General features: G+C 36.9%; 1 protein-coding gene across 9 annotated transcripts in view; it reads left to right on the plus strand.

Moving 5' to 3' along the window:
* Window positions 1–14,364, plus strand: part of MFSD8 (major facilitator superfamily domain containing 8) — a 41,569-nt gene that overhangs the window by 720 nt on the left and 26,485 nt on the right. For 6 of the 9 annotated variants that reach the window (XM_019927910.3, XM_019927911.3, XM_019927908.3 and 3 more), the window contains 2 exons: window positions 8,643–8,734; window positions 13,078–13,121. In XM_019927910.3, the coding sequence (XP_019783469.1) occupies window positions 8,643–8,734; window positions 13,078–13,121 (136 nt within the window). Of the gene's footprint in view, window positions 1–8,642; window positions 8,735–13,077; window positions 13,122–13,535; window positions 13,626–14,364 lie in introns of those variants that run through there. The other 3 variants (XM_073804845.1, XM_019927913.3, XM_019927914.3) reach the window with 2 other exon arrangements.

The following is a 14,364-nucleotide window of genomic DNA, read 5'->3' on the forward strand; positions in this document are numbered from 1 at the left end:
AAACATATATAATTATTACAGTAAAGTAACTAAATTCACAGGTAAACTTCAGCTGTCTATATGTGGAGATATGTCAGTCCCAACATCCCAATTCATCCCACTGCCCCCCCAACCATAAGTTTGTTCTCTACATCTGAGACTCTATTTCTGCTTTGCAAATAAGTTCATCTCTACCATTTTTCTAGATTCCACATATAAGTGATATCATGATATTTGTTTTTCTTTTTCTGACTTACTTCACTCTGTATGACAATCTCTAGATCTGTCCACGTCTCTGCAAGTGGTACTGTTTCCTTCTTTTTATGGCTGAGTAATATTCCATTGTATATATGTTCCACATCTTCTTTATCCATTTCTCTGTCGATGGACATTGAGGTTGCTTCCATGTCCTGGCTGTTGTAAATAGTGCTGCAGTGAACATTGGAGTGCATGCATCATTTCGAATTATGGTTTTCTCTGGATGTATGCCTAGGAGTGGGATTGCTGGATCATGTAGTAGCTCTATTTTTAGTTTTTTAAGGAACCTCCATACTGTTCTCCATAATGGCTGTACCAATTTACATTCCCACCAACCGTGTAGGAGGGTTCTCTTTTCTCCACGCTCTCTCCAGCATTTATCGTTTGTAGAATTTTTGTTGATGGCCATTCTGACCAGTGTGAGGTGATAGCTCATTGTAGTTTCTCTAATAATTAATGATGTTGACCATCTTTTCATGTATTTGTTGGCCATCTGTATGTTTTCTTTGGAGAAATGTCTGTTTAGGTCTTCTGCCCAGGTTTTGATTGGGTTGTTTGTGGGTTTTTTGATATTGAGCTGCATGTGCAGTTGGTATATTTTGGAGATTATTCCCTTGTCAGATGCTTCGTTTGCAAATATTTTCTCCCATTCTGAGGGCTGTCTTTTCATTTTGTTTATGGTTTCTTTTGTTGTGCAAAAGTTTTTAAGTTAATTAGGTCTCATTTGTTTATTTTTGTTTTTATTTTCATTACTCTAGGAGATGGTAGAAAAAGATCTTGCTGTGATTTATGTCAGAGAGTATTCTGCCTATATTTTCCTCTAAGAGTTTTATACAATAGTATCCAACCTTACATTTAGGTCCTTAATCCTTTGAGTTTATTTCTGTGTATGAGCACCAAACCTTTTTTAAAAATCACTTTGTTTGAAACCCTTTGGAAAATGTATTTGTCAGGTCCCTGATTTACTAAATGGAATATATGGAATGTAATTTTGTTTACATTTTATCTTGAGATCATTAAAATGAATGTCACTGCTGAAATATATTGTGATAGAGTGACATCCTCCGGGCCTAATAAGGCATTTGGGACTATGTGCTGCTATACTGATTTGTTCTACAGTGCTATACTTTTCACATCTATTTTTCATTTTTCAGCCTATTCTGTTTCTGGCAGACTATTCCTCATCATGTTTTTGTTATCTGTTGGCAACCTCTGTTTTTGTTGCTGTCTGCAAACTTCTCCCAACTTTTCTTTGGGACTTCTAGTTTGCTGTGGCTTTGAAAATCATGTATCTAAGCTTAATAGAATTGTAGGGAGTTAGAACATGGAAGCTCTGACTGAAAGCTAAAGGTCTCTCGTATTAATCAAGTGCATGAGCTTGAGTACATGGACTTTGTGATTTCTGGATTTTTCAGCATTGTTTTTGCTTCCTCCTAATTCTTGGTTGTTTTCCAGATAGATTTCAGGATCCTTGAGTTATGGTTAGATGTATTCTTATGGTACATTCTGTCACTTTGTCCAAATAAACCTACTTTAAAAGGGGATTTTTTTTTTCTTTCTCTTTTGTTCAAGTAATTGATGCTCATTAGGGTCCATTTAAATTCAGATGTTCTGCCTATCTGAATTTAATTTCTAGATTTAGCATTTTTAAAATAAAAAGGGTATTTTGAGAATAATTCAATAAGTGTACTGTCTTTAAAAACGTAGATTCCCTAGTAAAGGGAACATATGTAAAACTAACTGGCAAGCCCTGTTCACTTTGAGTAAATTGCAAAAAGATGAGCCTAATTCACCACCAACCTCAGCCTTTTATCAAGTCCTCAGGAATCCCCACTGACCTTATCCATAGAATTTAAGAGACCAGGGTTGGCAGACTTTTCCTGTAAAGGCCCATATGGTAAATATTTTAGGCTTTGCAGGCCAGGAGGCAAAATCAAAGTTATTATATAGGTACTTAGATAACAAGAAAGAAAATAAATTTCCACAAAATTTTGTAGTAATGAAATTTAAAATGTAATAATAAATGAGTACAATTTTTTGTAATACAAGTCTAATAATGAATGTTATTGTTCATTGTCAATGTTATTGTCAAAGTTAATGTTTTCTGTCATGAAATTGATCACAAATATTCAACTGTAAAAACCATTCTTAGCTCATGGGCTACACAAAAACATGTGGTAGACCAGATTTGGCCTATTAGACTGTAGTTTGCTGATCCCTCTCTTAGAATATCTTAAAGTATTATAGGTGCTTAAAATTTTTCTTTGCAACGTTAGCCTAGTCTCTGTAAAACAAATATTACTAGAACTTATGGTTGTATACAAGATACTTTTATAGAACATTCTCAATTTATTTCTTTTAATTTCTATAACTTTTATACCATTGCACTATTTTGTCAGTGACCACACACTGCTTTCTTTTTCCTCTTTCAATATGGGTTCTTTTTTGCTGTTCAGTAGTTCACAGATGCTCTCTCTGGTAAAAGTACAATTTTATTTTTCCCCTCAGTAAATCCATGTGTATTCCTCATAGTTTTTGAGTCGCAACTTTGATAAACATGCTATCATTTTTTTTAAAATTATTATTTATTTATTTATTTTATTTTTGGCTGTGTTGGGTCTTCGTTTCTGTGCGAGGGCTTTCTCTAGTTGTGGCAAGTGGGGGCCACTCTTCATCGCGGTGCGCGGGCCTCTCACTATCGCGGCCTCTCTTGTTGCGGAGCACAGGCTCCAGACGCGCAGGCTCAGTAGTTGTGGCTCACGGGCCTAGTTGCTCTGCGGCATGTGGGATCTTCCCAGACCAGGGCTTGAACCCGTGTCCCCTGCATTAGCAGGCAGATTCTCAACCACTGCGCCACCAGGGAAGCCCCATGCTATCATTTGAGGTATAGTTTGTAATGAAAATTTTGGACAGGACAAAACCCTTTAGCATTGCAACTTTACTTGAAGGAGAATCTCAAATGGAGAACTAATACCAGAATACAGCAATGATAATAGAAAGGAATCAAAATGTTAAACAAATCACGTTGGAATGTAATAAAAATGGTAACTTGATTGAAGGACAGTTATATTCTCCTATGTTCCTACTATCTCCAACAAGGAAGAAAGATACATTTCTTCACCAAAGTTATACTTTTTTTTTTAATTTTTATTTTTTTTTGGCTGCGTTGGATCTTCATTGCTGTGCATGGGCTTTCTCTAGTTGTGGAGAGCGTGGGCTACTCTTCATTGCAGTGTGCAGGCTTCTTATTGCAGTGGCTTCTCTTGTTGCAGAGCATGGGCTCTAGGCACGCGGGCTTCAGTAGTTGCAGCATGCAGGCTCAGTAGTTGTGGCGCACGGGCTTGGTTGCTCCACGGCATGTGGGATCTTCCCGGGCCAGGGATCGAACCTGTGTCCCCTTCATTGGCAGGTGGATTCTTAACCACTGCACCACCAGGGAAGCCTCCACAGGTTCGATCCCTGGCCTGGGAAGATCCCACATGCCGTGGAGCAACTAAGCCTGTGTGCCACAACTACTGAGCCTGAGCTCTAGAGCCCACAAGCCAAAACTACTGAGCCCATGTGCCACAACTACTGAAGCCTGCATGCCTAGAGCCCGTGCTCCGCAACAAGAGAAGCCACGACAATGAGAAGCCCGTGCACTGCAACAAAGAGTAACCCCCCCTCACCGCAACTAGAGAAAGCCCGCACACAGCAACAAAGACCCAACACAGCCAAAAATAAATAAATACATGAATAGATAAATAAATTTATTTTAAAAAATAAGGAAAAGTAAAATTTTTATTTTGAAACATTTTAAATCCGTAGAAAAATTGAAAAAACAGTGCAATAAATACCTGATTACCCTGTCATTGTTAGCCTTTTCCACACTGCTCAAATCTTTCTACACACACACACACAACCACCCCTCTTTTGCCAGACTACCCAAAAGTAGGTTGCAGACACTATGGCACTTTATCCTAAACATTTTAGTCTGCAGCCTCCATCTCCCCAAAACATAGACATTCTTTTACACAGCTATGTCACTGTTACCAGAGCTAGAAATACACTACTAATTCAAAATATCACGTACTATACAGACTATACTCATATTTTTCCAGTTGTTCCAAAAATGTACTCTACAGCTATTCTTTTTTAAACAGGATCTGATTAATGTTCAAGCATTGATCCTTATGTATTTTTAGACTCCTCCAACCTAAAACTATCCCCTGACCTTCTCTTTTGTTCTTACTAACATTGAATCCTCTGGTAAGTCTAGATTAGTTTTCTGTTTTCTTTGGAACATCTCACGTTCTGAATTTGTGAACCATTTCTGGGTAGATCCTGGTCAAACATTTCTGGCAAGAAAATCCCATGGCTTATGTTGAGAACATCCCAGTGTATTCTGTCAGGAAGCATTGGATGCCAGGCCATCCCACTGTCGGGGATGCCACGCTTGACTACTTGGTTAAGAGGGTGACTGTTATATCTCTCAATTATAAAGGCTCATTTTCCATTTTCTGATTAGTGGATCGACAAAAGAGTGATACTTTGAGGACTTTTGACCTTCCAACCAGTTATTTTAGGATTCACTGATGATCTTTGCTTTCATCCATTATTACATGGAGAGTAAATGGTGATTTTCTATCATCCCTTCAATATTTAATAGCTGTCATTAAAAGAAGAAAGATTTTTGACTGACCTTCAAGTCAAAGTCACTCAAACAAACAATTTTATTACATTTTTTTTTCAGAATCAGATTATTTACTTCTCTTAGTTCCATAACTTAGATAAGATATGAGCAAATTGGTTATTTGAAAATGTTCAGGCTTATTTTAGGGATAGTTCTTATTCATGATTATCAGTTAGATTTCTGATCTCCAGAAAATAATAATGAGTTCATTAAAACTATAATAGTAACCCAGTACTTTAAACTGATACAAGAATTCAGTGCTGTGGGATTGAATGGTGTATACCTTTTGCTGATATGTAATAATAGCAAGTCCCCTACATACGAACAAGTTCCATTCTGAGAGCGCATTCGTAAGTCCCTAGGTACCCAATAACACAATCGGCTATGTAGTACTGTACTGTAATAGGTTTATAATACTTTTCACACAAATAACACATAAAAAACAAACAAACACAAAAAAATACAACATTTTTAATCTTACAGTACAGTACCTTGAAAAGTACAGTAGTACAGTACAACAGCTGGCATACAGGGAATGGCATCGAGTGAACAGGCCAGAAGAGTTACTGACTGGAGGAGGGAGAGGAGGTGGGAGATGGCAGAGCTGAAGGATCGACAGCAATAGGAGACAGAGGGCAAGCTGCAGTTTCACTCATGCGTGACGTTGGTGGCACAGGTTCTGGTTCCTTGCTGGATTCAATTCTATCTACCCCCTTGGAAAAAACGATCCAATGATGTTCGGATAGTAGCTCTTTTTTTCTCGTCATGGATGACACGGTAGCACTGGATTGCATTCTGAATGGCTGCTGCAACCTTCATGTAATGTTCTACGTTCAGGCCCTGTGCCTCACAAGCTAACAGTGCCGCCTCAAATAAAGAGAATCCCCTTGCCATTTCCTGCTACGTGAATCTCTTCGGTTCTTCAGTTACTTCTCCTTCCTCTTGTCTCTCTTTGTCCTTTCTCTGGGTCTCCAGTTTCATCAGGTCTTCATTAGTTAGCTCCTCGTGTTGCACAGCAAGGAGTTCGATGAAGTCGTCCTCTTGCAGATCTAGCTCCGGCTTCTCGCTGAGGGTCACTAAGTTGCTGAAGACCTCTTTGGACTCCTCATCCACGTTCTCAAATCCATGAAAATCGTGAACAAACTGCAGGCAAAGTTTCTTCCAAACCCCATTGATGGTGGTGGCCATAACCTCACGCCAAGCAGTCAGTGTTTTTTGTGGCCTTGTAGATGTTCTAGTCCTTCCAAAACTGTTGCAAGGTTGTTCCTGATTCATCAGTCACCTTTACTGCCTGACTAAAAGTGTAACGTGAATAATATTTCTTGAAAGTGGCTGTAACTCCCTGGTCCATAAGTTGGGTGAGGAACATAGTACTTGGTGGCAGATGCGCTACTTTGATGTTGGGATGAAAGTCGTTCATGAATGGGGGGTGGTCTGGAGCATTATCGAGCAGCAAAAGAATGTTCCAAGCAATAGTTCTCTACCTCCGGGATAAAGCGGTGGAAAAACCAATCCTGGAAAATGGCCTGTGTAACCCAGGCTTTGGGGTTACTCTTCCACACAACAGGAAGAGAGCCCTTGGCTATGTTTTTAAGGGCTCTTGGGTTCTCTGAATGATAAACTAAGAGAGGCTTCAGCTTCATATCGCCGGAAGCATTGCCACCAGACAACAGAGTTAGCTTATCCTTTGCTGCTCTATAACCTGCCATTGACTTTTCCTCCTTACTGATGTAACTTTGGTCTGGCATCCTCTTCCAGTACAGTCCTGTCTCATCCACATTAAAAACCTGCTTGGGTGAGTACGTGCCTTCATCAATAATTTCTCAAAGCATTTCAGGAAATTACCAGGCAGCTACCGTATCTGCACTCGCTGCCTCGCCGCTTACTTTTACGTTGTCAAGGTTGGCTGTAGCATTGAACTGATGAAACCAGCCATGACTGGCATTAAAAGATGCGCCCTTTGATTCTTCACCGTATTTCTTCTTCAAGTCTTCATAAAGTCTTTTGGCTTCCACTTGAATCAGCATTAATCTGAGTGGGACTCAACACTGATACTGATCCTGCATCTACACCCTGAGAACTTTCTCCATCTCCGTCATTTTCCCACACTTCTTTGATATTATTGTCGACATCATTGGCACATCAGACTTCATGTATTCCATGATCTCATCCATGTTCTTAGAATCGTGCTGATGGTTGAACGATTCATGTTATAAGAATGAGCGACGTCAACCATCTTTTTGCCTCGCTCCACTCTCTCAATTATATTCACTTCTGTTTCTGTCGTTATCACTTGGCACTTCTTAGTGGTACCAGACACATCACCGCTGCTTTTATGCTTGCTTCTGGACATCCTGGGCTTGAAATAAAGATACTGTTCTACTGTACTCTATACAGTACTGTACAGTAAAGTACACAAAAGCACAACCACTTTTAGAGGATGCACACATGTGACAATGTTTGCCAGACACGTGAACTAACTTATGTGATTGGACATGCGAACGCGTATTCGCATCTTTGAAAGTTTGCAACTTGAAGGTTCGTGTGTAGGGGACTTCCTGTATCTGCATTATGTATTCCAAATTTCAATATATTGATTTGCAAATACGAGCATCTGGGGTCCTGCTATTTTTCAGGTATGCGACATTAAAGTATTTTTGTGGAACAGCATATACAGTGTTAAGCACTTCATATATATTATATCAGGAACTGATATATCTGGCACATAATAGATCTAATAAATGTTATTTCTCTTCTTCATTCCCTCTCTAACATTCCCAGTCATGTCACATTTAAAAAAACATACTTTCTTTTTTGAAGACTAACAGTACTAAGTCTATTTTAGAAAATAATGTTGGAACATAAGGTGGCATTTTTTCTGTTGTGCTTGTTTTAATTATTTGAAAACATATAATGCTTATATTAGGGTAAATTTGTTAACTCTTTTTGTGTGCATATGTGAAAATGTAATGGGTACACATGCTAACGTTATCACCTGACAGGTAGGCTACGTGGTTAACATACTTGCCCTTAATCCAGGTCAAGGGTGATAATGAAAGGTCAACCCAGTCTGGAGGGGCCTTGGTCTCTCTTTGGTCCACTAACAGAGCTTGTCTGGTAACCTGTGTTGGAGCAAAGGCAAATGTTTCAGGAGGTTCCAGGGCTACGAATGTCTTAGGTCATATCAAACCTTCCTGGTGTCACTTTTATATTAATTTTGCTGAAAGTACACAACTAAAATAGCTTCCTACAGCAAAGTTAATTTGCTGTCATCAAGTAGAGCATGTCATAATGATGACAGTTATTATCGTTTAATAGTTACTAGTTGTATATCCCACCTGTAGGAGATCTAATGGTTGTAGCTAGTTTATTTTGTTTATTTTGATATACTTTATTCATTTTGTCAGTTTAGCAAATTTAAACATGCTTGATTCATAAGTTTATAGCATGCCAACAATAGCAAAATAATTGGATCACAAAATGTTTTGCCTTTTTAAGCTGCCTCATGTCTCCCAACTTCCTATGCACAGTGATCCATAAATATAATCCATGGAAATTAAAAGATATAATACTTATTTATAGATGAATTAGTATAGTAAAAACCAATATTAGTAAACTATACCTCTATCATATCATTTTCATGACTTTAGGAGAGAGAAAATAAAATTATGCCACAGAAAGATTTGCATGTACTGAGATAACTTTATACTACATTTTTCTTCTTTATACCTAGAGAATGGGATATTATAGAAACTGAGGAGCATTATAAGAGCCGATGGAGATCAATTAGGATTCTGTATCTTACTATGTTTCTTAGCAGTGTAGGTAAGTATTTGAAATTATACATAATTTAAAAAATTTAGATAAAATATCATATTTTAATGTCATTTAATTAAAAATTATTTTTTTATTATGGTAAAAACCACATAACATAAAATGTACCATCTTAACCATTTCTAAGATCAGAGTTGTTAAATATCCCTACATGGTTGTATAACCAATCTCCAGAACTTTTTTATCTTGCAAAATTGAAACTCTATAGCCATTAAACAACAACTCATTTCCCCTTCCCTCAACCACCATTAACCATCATTTTGCTTTCTGTTTCTATGAACCTGGCTACTCTAGATAGTTCATATAAATGAAATCATACAGTATTTTTAATTTTGTGATTAATTTATTTCATTTAGCGTAATGTCCTCAAGGTTCATCCATGTTGTAGCATGTGTCAGAATTTCCTTCCTTTTTAAGGTTGAGTAATAGTCTGTTGTATAAATTGTAGGAGAGGGAAAACTTTTTCTTTACTTTCTTAGATTTTATAGCTAAGAAAGTAAAGGAAAGGTTTTTAATTTGGGGCCTGCAAATTAAACTGACAAAAGGCAGATCAACAGGAGAAAAGCATAAAAATTTATTTGATGTTAATATTTTTATGTGAGATACGGGGCTTCATAGAAAAGTGAAAACCCCAAAGAAAGGGTTAGACTCAGGGACTTATATACTATTTTAACAAGGGTCTCTAATTGTGGAGAGGTGACTAGACAAAGAAAAGGGGTTAGCTTTCTAGGGATGGTAAATTGTGGGAAAGTGACTAGGAAATACATGGGGGAAACTAATGGAGGATGAGGGTTATTTGAGTAAGGTTTGTTTGTGCAGACTCATCTCAGCATTGATGCTCCATCTGCAGTGATAAGAATATTTTCTTCTTCCTGGTACTGGAAGAGCACATTTCTCAGGGGAAATTTATGCCCAGTTTTTAGGCAGAAAGGGGGAAGACAGAAAGCCCTCTGTGTCTGCTGTTTGTTAGTTGCCTTCAGCTCAAAATAATCAATATGCCAAAGCAGCATATTTTGGGGTAGAATGTTCTGATCCCCTTCAGTATATACCACATTTTGTTTATCCATTTATTGGTTGATGAACATTTGGGTTGATTCCATATCTTGTTTCTTACAAATAGCTGCTGTGAACATGGGTGTGCAAATATCTCTTTAACATCCTGCTTTCAGTTCTTTTGGGTATATATCCAGAAGTGGAATTGCTATATCATATGATAATTCTATTTTTAACTTTTTGAGGAACTGCTATACTTTTTTCCATAGCTGCTGCTGCATTTTACATTCTAATCAACAGTCAGGGTTCAGATTTTTCCACATCCTCACCAACTCTTATTTTATGTTTATTTGACATTAGTCATTCTAATCGGGTAGTAGCTTATTGTGACTTTGGTTTGTATCTCCTTACTCACTTACTTACTCTCCTTACTCACGTTAGGCATCTTTTCACATGCATATTGACCATTTGTATATTTTCTTTGAAGAAATGTCTGTTCAAGTCCTTTGCCCATTTTTTAAATAAGGTTGTTTTTTGTTGTTGAGTTGTAGGAGTTCTTTATATATTCTGAATATTAATCCCTGATCAGATATATGATTTGCAAATATTTTCAACCATTCCGTGACTCTTATTCACTCTGCTGATTGTGCCCTTTTATTCACAGAAGTTTTAAATTTTGATGTAGTTTAATGTATTTGCTTTTTACTTTTGTTGCCTGTGAACCTCATTTAACTTTTATATTGACACATACCAATAGTAAAGTCCAAGAATATTAATCTGTATAGCTTGATTATTTTAACCTATTAACATTATTTCTGAAAATATATTTACTGAAAAAGTTAACCTTTATGAGGAAAAAAATTTTTAATATTAAGAACTGTAATTATATTAAAAATGGTAAGGAATGAAAATATATAGGAATTCTCAATACTGTGATAGTTTATAAAGGAATGTTTTAGGGAATCAATTTTTTTTCCAATCGTGGACTCTAAGTCCATAGGCAATAATTTTACAAACGGTTTCTTTCCTGAGATGGATTTAGTGAAGGTCATTTGACTAAGTTGTTTTCCATATCCTTTCCATTTATCCCAGGTCACCCTCTTGTTCTCTCTCTCTTGCCAGTCTTCTTTATGATTCAACATTGAGCAAAAATAGACTTTAAATAAAGCTAAAACTAAAGAAAAGTACAAAATAAAGGATATTTTCAACAGTTTTTTGGATTGTATATCCATTATTATGCTTTCCACAAATATCAGGAAAAAATGTTGATTCAAATTGGCTTGAACAGTAATTTGTATTTTCTTATAAGATATCCATAGTGGGACAACTCCAGGTGAAGTTCACTGGCTCTGCTTCTGAATAAGTTTTTTGGTTTTGCTCTCTTCTGCATATTGCCTTCATTCTTAGGCTATAGGAGGGATGCAGCAGCAGTTCCACGTGTCACATCCTTCCACAGTAATTTTTATTGATTGAAAGGGACTTATTTTTTAAACCTCCAAAGAGACAAGGAGTCCTTTCTTGGAGGTCCCAAAGTAGACCTCCCCTTATTTCTCACTGGTTAGAATTGGGTTACCTGTTAATTTCTAAACCCATCATCAGCTGGGATAGTGAGATCTAATCAGGATCTACCCTCTGGAATTTGGAGTGGACACAGTGTCCTCTAAAGCCTGTGGCTTTGTGGAGGAGTGATGCATACCTCAATACAACCAGGATTCTATCGGAGAGGAGGAAGGGGGCAAATGAATGTTGTGTAGGTAACAATCTCTGCAACAGATTGTTTTTTTATTTAAAGCATTTCTAATTTTTATACTCATTTATCTAAAATATAAGTAATAATTTCAAATTTAACAGCAAAAAATTTTTTAACTTTAGATTTTAATTGGCATGTGAAACATTTTACCTGTTTACAAGTTTCTTGATTGTGAGATAGTAGTCTTATTTTCAAACATTAGTTGATTCTTTTCATCAAGTCAATGTGTTAATTCAAAATACACTAAGATGAAACTAATAATTAAATTATTTTTTAAAACAGACTTTTAAAAAGGGATGTAGTACTGATACTGCAACAACATAGATGAACCTTGAAAGCATTATGCAAAGAAAGAAGCCAGACACAAAAGACCACGTATTGTGTGGTTCTATTCATATGAAAGTCCAGAATAGGAAAATCTATAGAGACAGAAAGTAGATTAGTGGTTGCTTAGGGCTGTTGGGGAAATGATAGAGGATAGAAGAGTATAGCTAAAGGGTCCAGGGTTTCTTTTTGAGGTGACTAAAATATTCTAAAATTGACTGTAGTCATGGTTGCACATATCTGGCACGCTAAGAACCATTGAATTGTACACTTTAAATGGGTGAATTCATTGTGAATTATATCTTAATAGAGCTGTTTTTTAAAAAAATAGCCTTGATAGAATTGTGATTGGATGTGCCTAATATTTAAAATCGACAAATAACATTGGAGTTTATCATTACAGTTCTCAAGCAATAAAAGCTAGCAGAGATAATTTTCTTTTAAGGTATGCCCATCTTGAGAAATTCTGGTTCTTTATAGCCACTGCCCCCTTTAAAGATAATTTTCCTTCTTCTTAGTCCTCCCTACAGTGAATTATCTCTCCCAAACAACACAGATTAGAAGTCTAGCAATTCCTCTATAACAAAGTAGCCTTACCTCCATTCATTTCTGCTATAAAAACTTAACAAAACTCTCAGTAATTTTCTTTTCTTTTTTTTAAAAAATAAATTTATTTATTTTTGGCTGCGTTGGTTCTTCGTTTCTGTGCATGGGTTTTCTCTAGTTGCGGTGAGCAGGGGCTACTCTTTGTTGCAGTGCGCGGGCTTCTCATTGCGGTGGCTTCTCTTGCTGCAGAGCATGGGCTCTAGGTGCACAGGTTTCAGTAGTTGTGGCTCGTGGGCTCTAGAGCGCAGGCTCAGTAGTTGTGGCGCACGGGCTTAGTTGCTCCACAGCATGTGGGATCCTTCCAGACCAGGACGCAAACCCGTGTCCCCTGCATTGGCAGGCAGATTCTTAAACACTCTGCCACCAGGGAAGTTCCAGTAATTTTCATTTACAGTAAAGACACGTGAATGAGGAGAAATAGGTCCTCTGCTTTTAGTATGTTAATTGTGGTGAGGGGCTATAATTATATATATGTTTTCCAGCCTTTAATATTTATTTTCCTTCTGATAAATAAAACTCCATTGCTTAATAAATTAGACATTGTGGTTATAAATTTGTAAATTCATAATGATGTTTTAAAATCCATGCTATAGTTCAAAAATTTGTATCTATAGTGATGAAATTATTATAAGTATAAATAACAGAATTTGCCTCTTCACAGGATTTTCTATTGTGTTAATGTCAATATGGCCATATCTCCAAAAGGTTTGTGCACTTTATTCATCTCTTATGTAGCTGTAGTAGTAATAACTCTTATGTAGTTAAGAGTTTTCTAGAGAATCTCTTTGGTATTCAGAGTTAATCTTTTCTAAAATAACTTGAGATAATAATTCTTCAAAAGAGGCTTATAAGTAAGGTGACTGTATGCTTGATTGTGCAAACCAGAGCACTCTTGAAGTGAAAAGAGTGCTTTAGCAGGAAAATAGGATTATATCCAGACAATCACAGGCAAATGTAGATGTATGGTCACCTACTTATTAGCCACTTTCCCATCCCATCCGTACCCCTTCCCTAATAAAAAGGAAACTAAGCTAGACATAGTCTGAATTCCTATAATGTATAAATGATATTGCTATGGAATAACTTGGTGCTTTCTGATAGAATAATTTGGGTTGTCAGGTGACATTGTGAAAAGAATAGACAATACATGTGTTTTGATGCTGTGGTTACTACATGGGAAGGAGGGAGTGACAAGAAGATGCAAGTTTGGTGGGTACTCTAACATCAGTTGATCATCAGTTGATGATCAAGTCCTGTCAATTCTACCTTTTTAAAAAATATATGTGACATATAACTGTCAGTTCTGTCTTAAAATTCCAGTAATGAATTTATTAAAAATCAGTATTTAAGGTAGAGACATAATTAATCTATAATAATATTTCAGTTAAGGTTCTTGAAGGAGTTCCTCTGTGCTTCCTAACTCCTCTTCACTCCTTAACCTGCTACAATCTGATTAACTCCTCTGCTACCCTGCAACTGCTCTTGATGAGGTCTCCAAGGACTTAATCGCTCACCAAATAGTAGATACTTTTCAGTCCTTACTTTAGGTGACATTTGGGTAGTGTTTGACATTGTTGTCCTCTCTTTGCTTCTTGAAACTCTCTCTTAGCTTCCATGACATTACTCTTAACTCTTTATTCTTAAATTATTTTGTGTATTTTTCTTTATCAACTTGCCCCTTATATTTTGGTTTTCTCCAGAGGAGAGAGAGAAAGAGACAGAGAGAAAGAGAGAGAGAGAGAGAGTGAGAGAGAGAGAGTGTGTGTGTGTGTGTGTGTGTGTGTGTGTGTGTGTGTGTGTGTGTGTTTCAGCCTAGATCCTGAGCCTTGGCCAATATTAGATCTATAGCCAGTAATTTATTATATCATGTACTTGGATGAACCTAAGGTCCTCAGATCTTTACACTTTTTCCTCCTTTTTTTTCTGGAGTGCTTGCCTTCCCTCCATC

The sequence above is a fragment of the Tursiops truncatus genome, chromosome 5 (genome assembly GCF_011762595.2).
Source record: "Tursiops truncatus isolate mTurTru1 chromosome 5, mTurTru1.mat.Y, whole genome shotgun sequence".
In the NCBI taxonomy this organism is placed as follows: Eukaryota; Metazoa; Chordata; class Mammalia; order Artiodactyla; family Delphinidae; genus Tursiops; species Tursiops truncatus.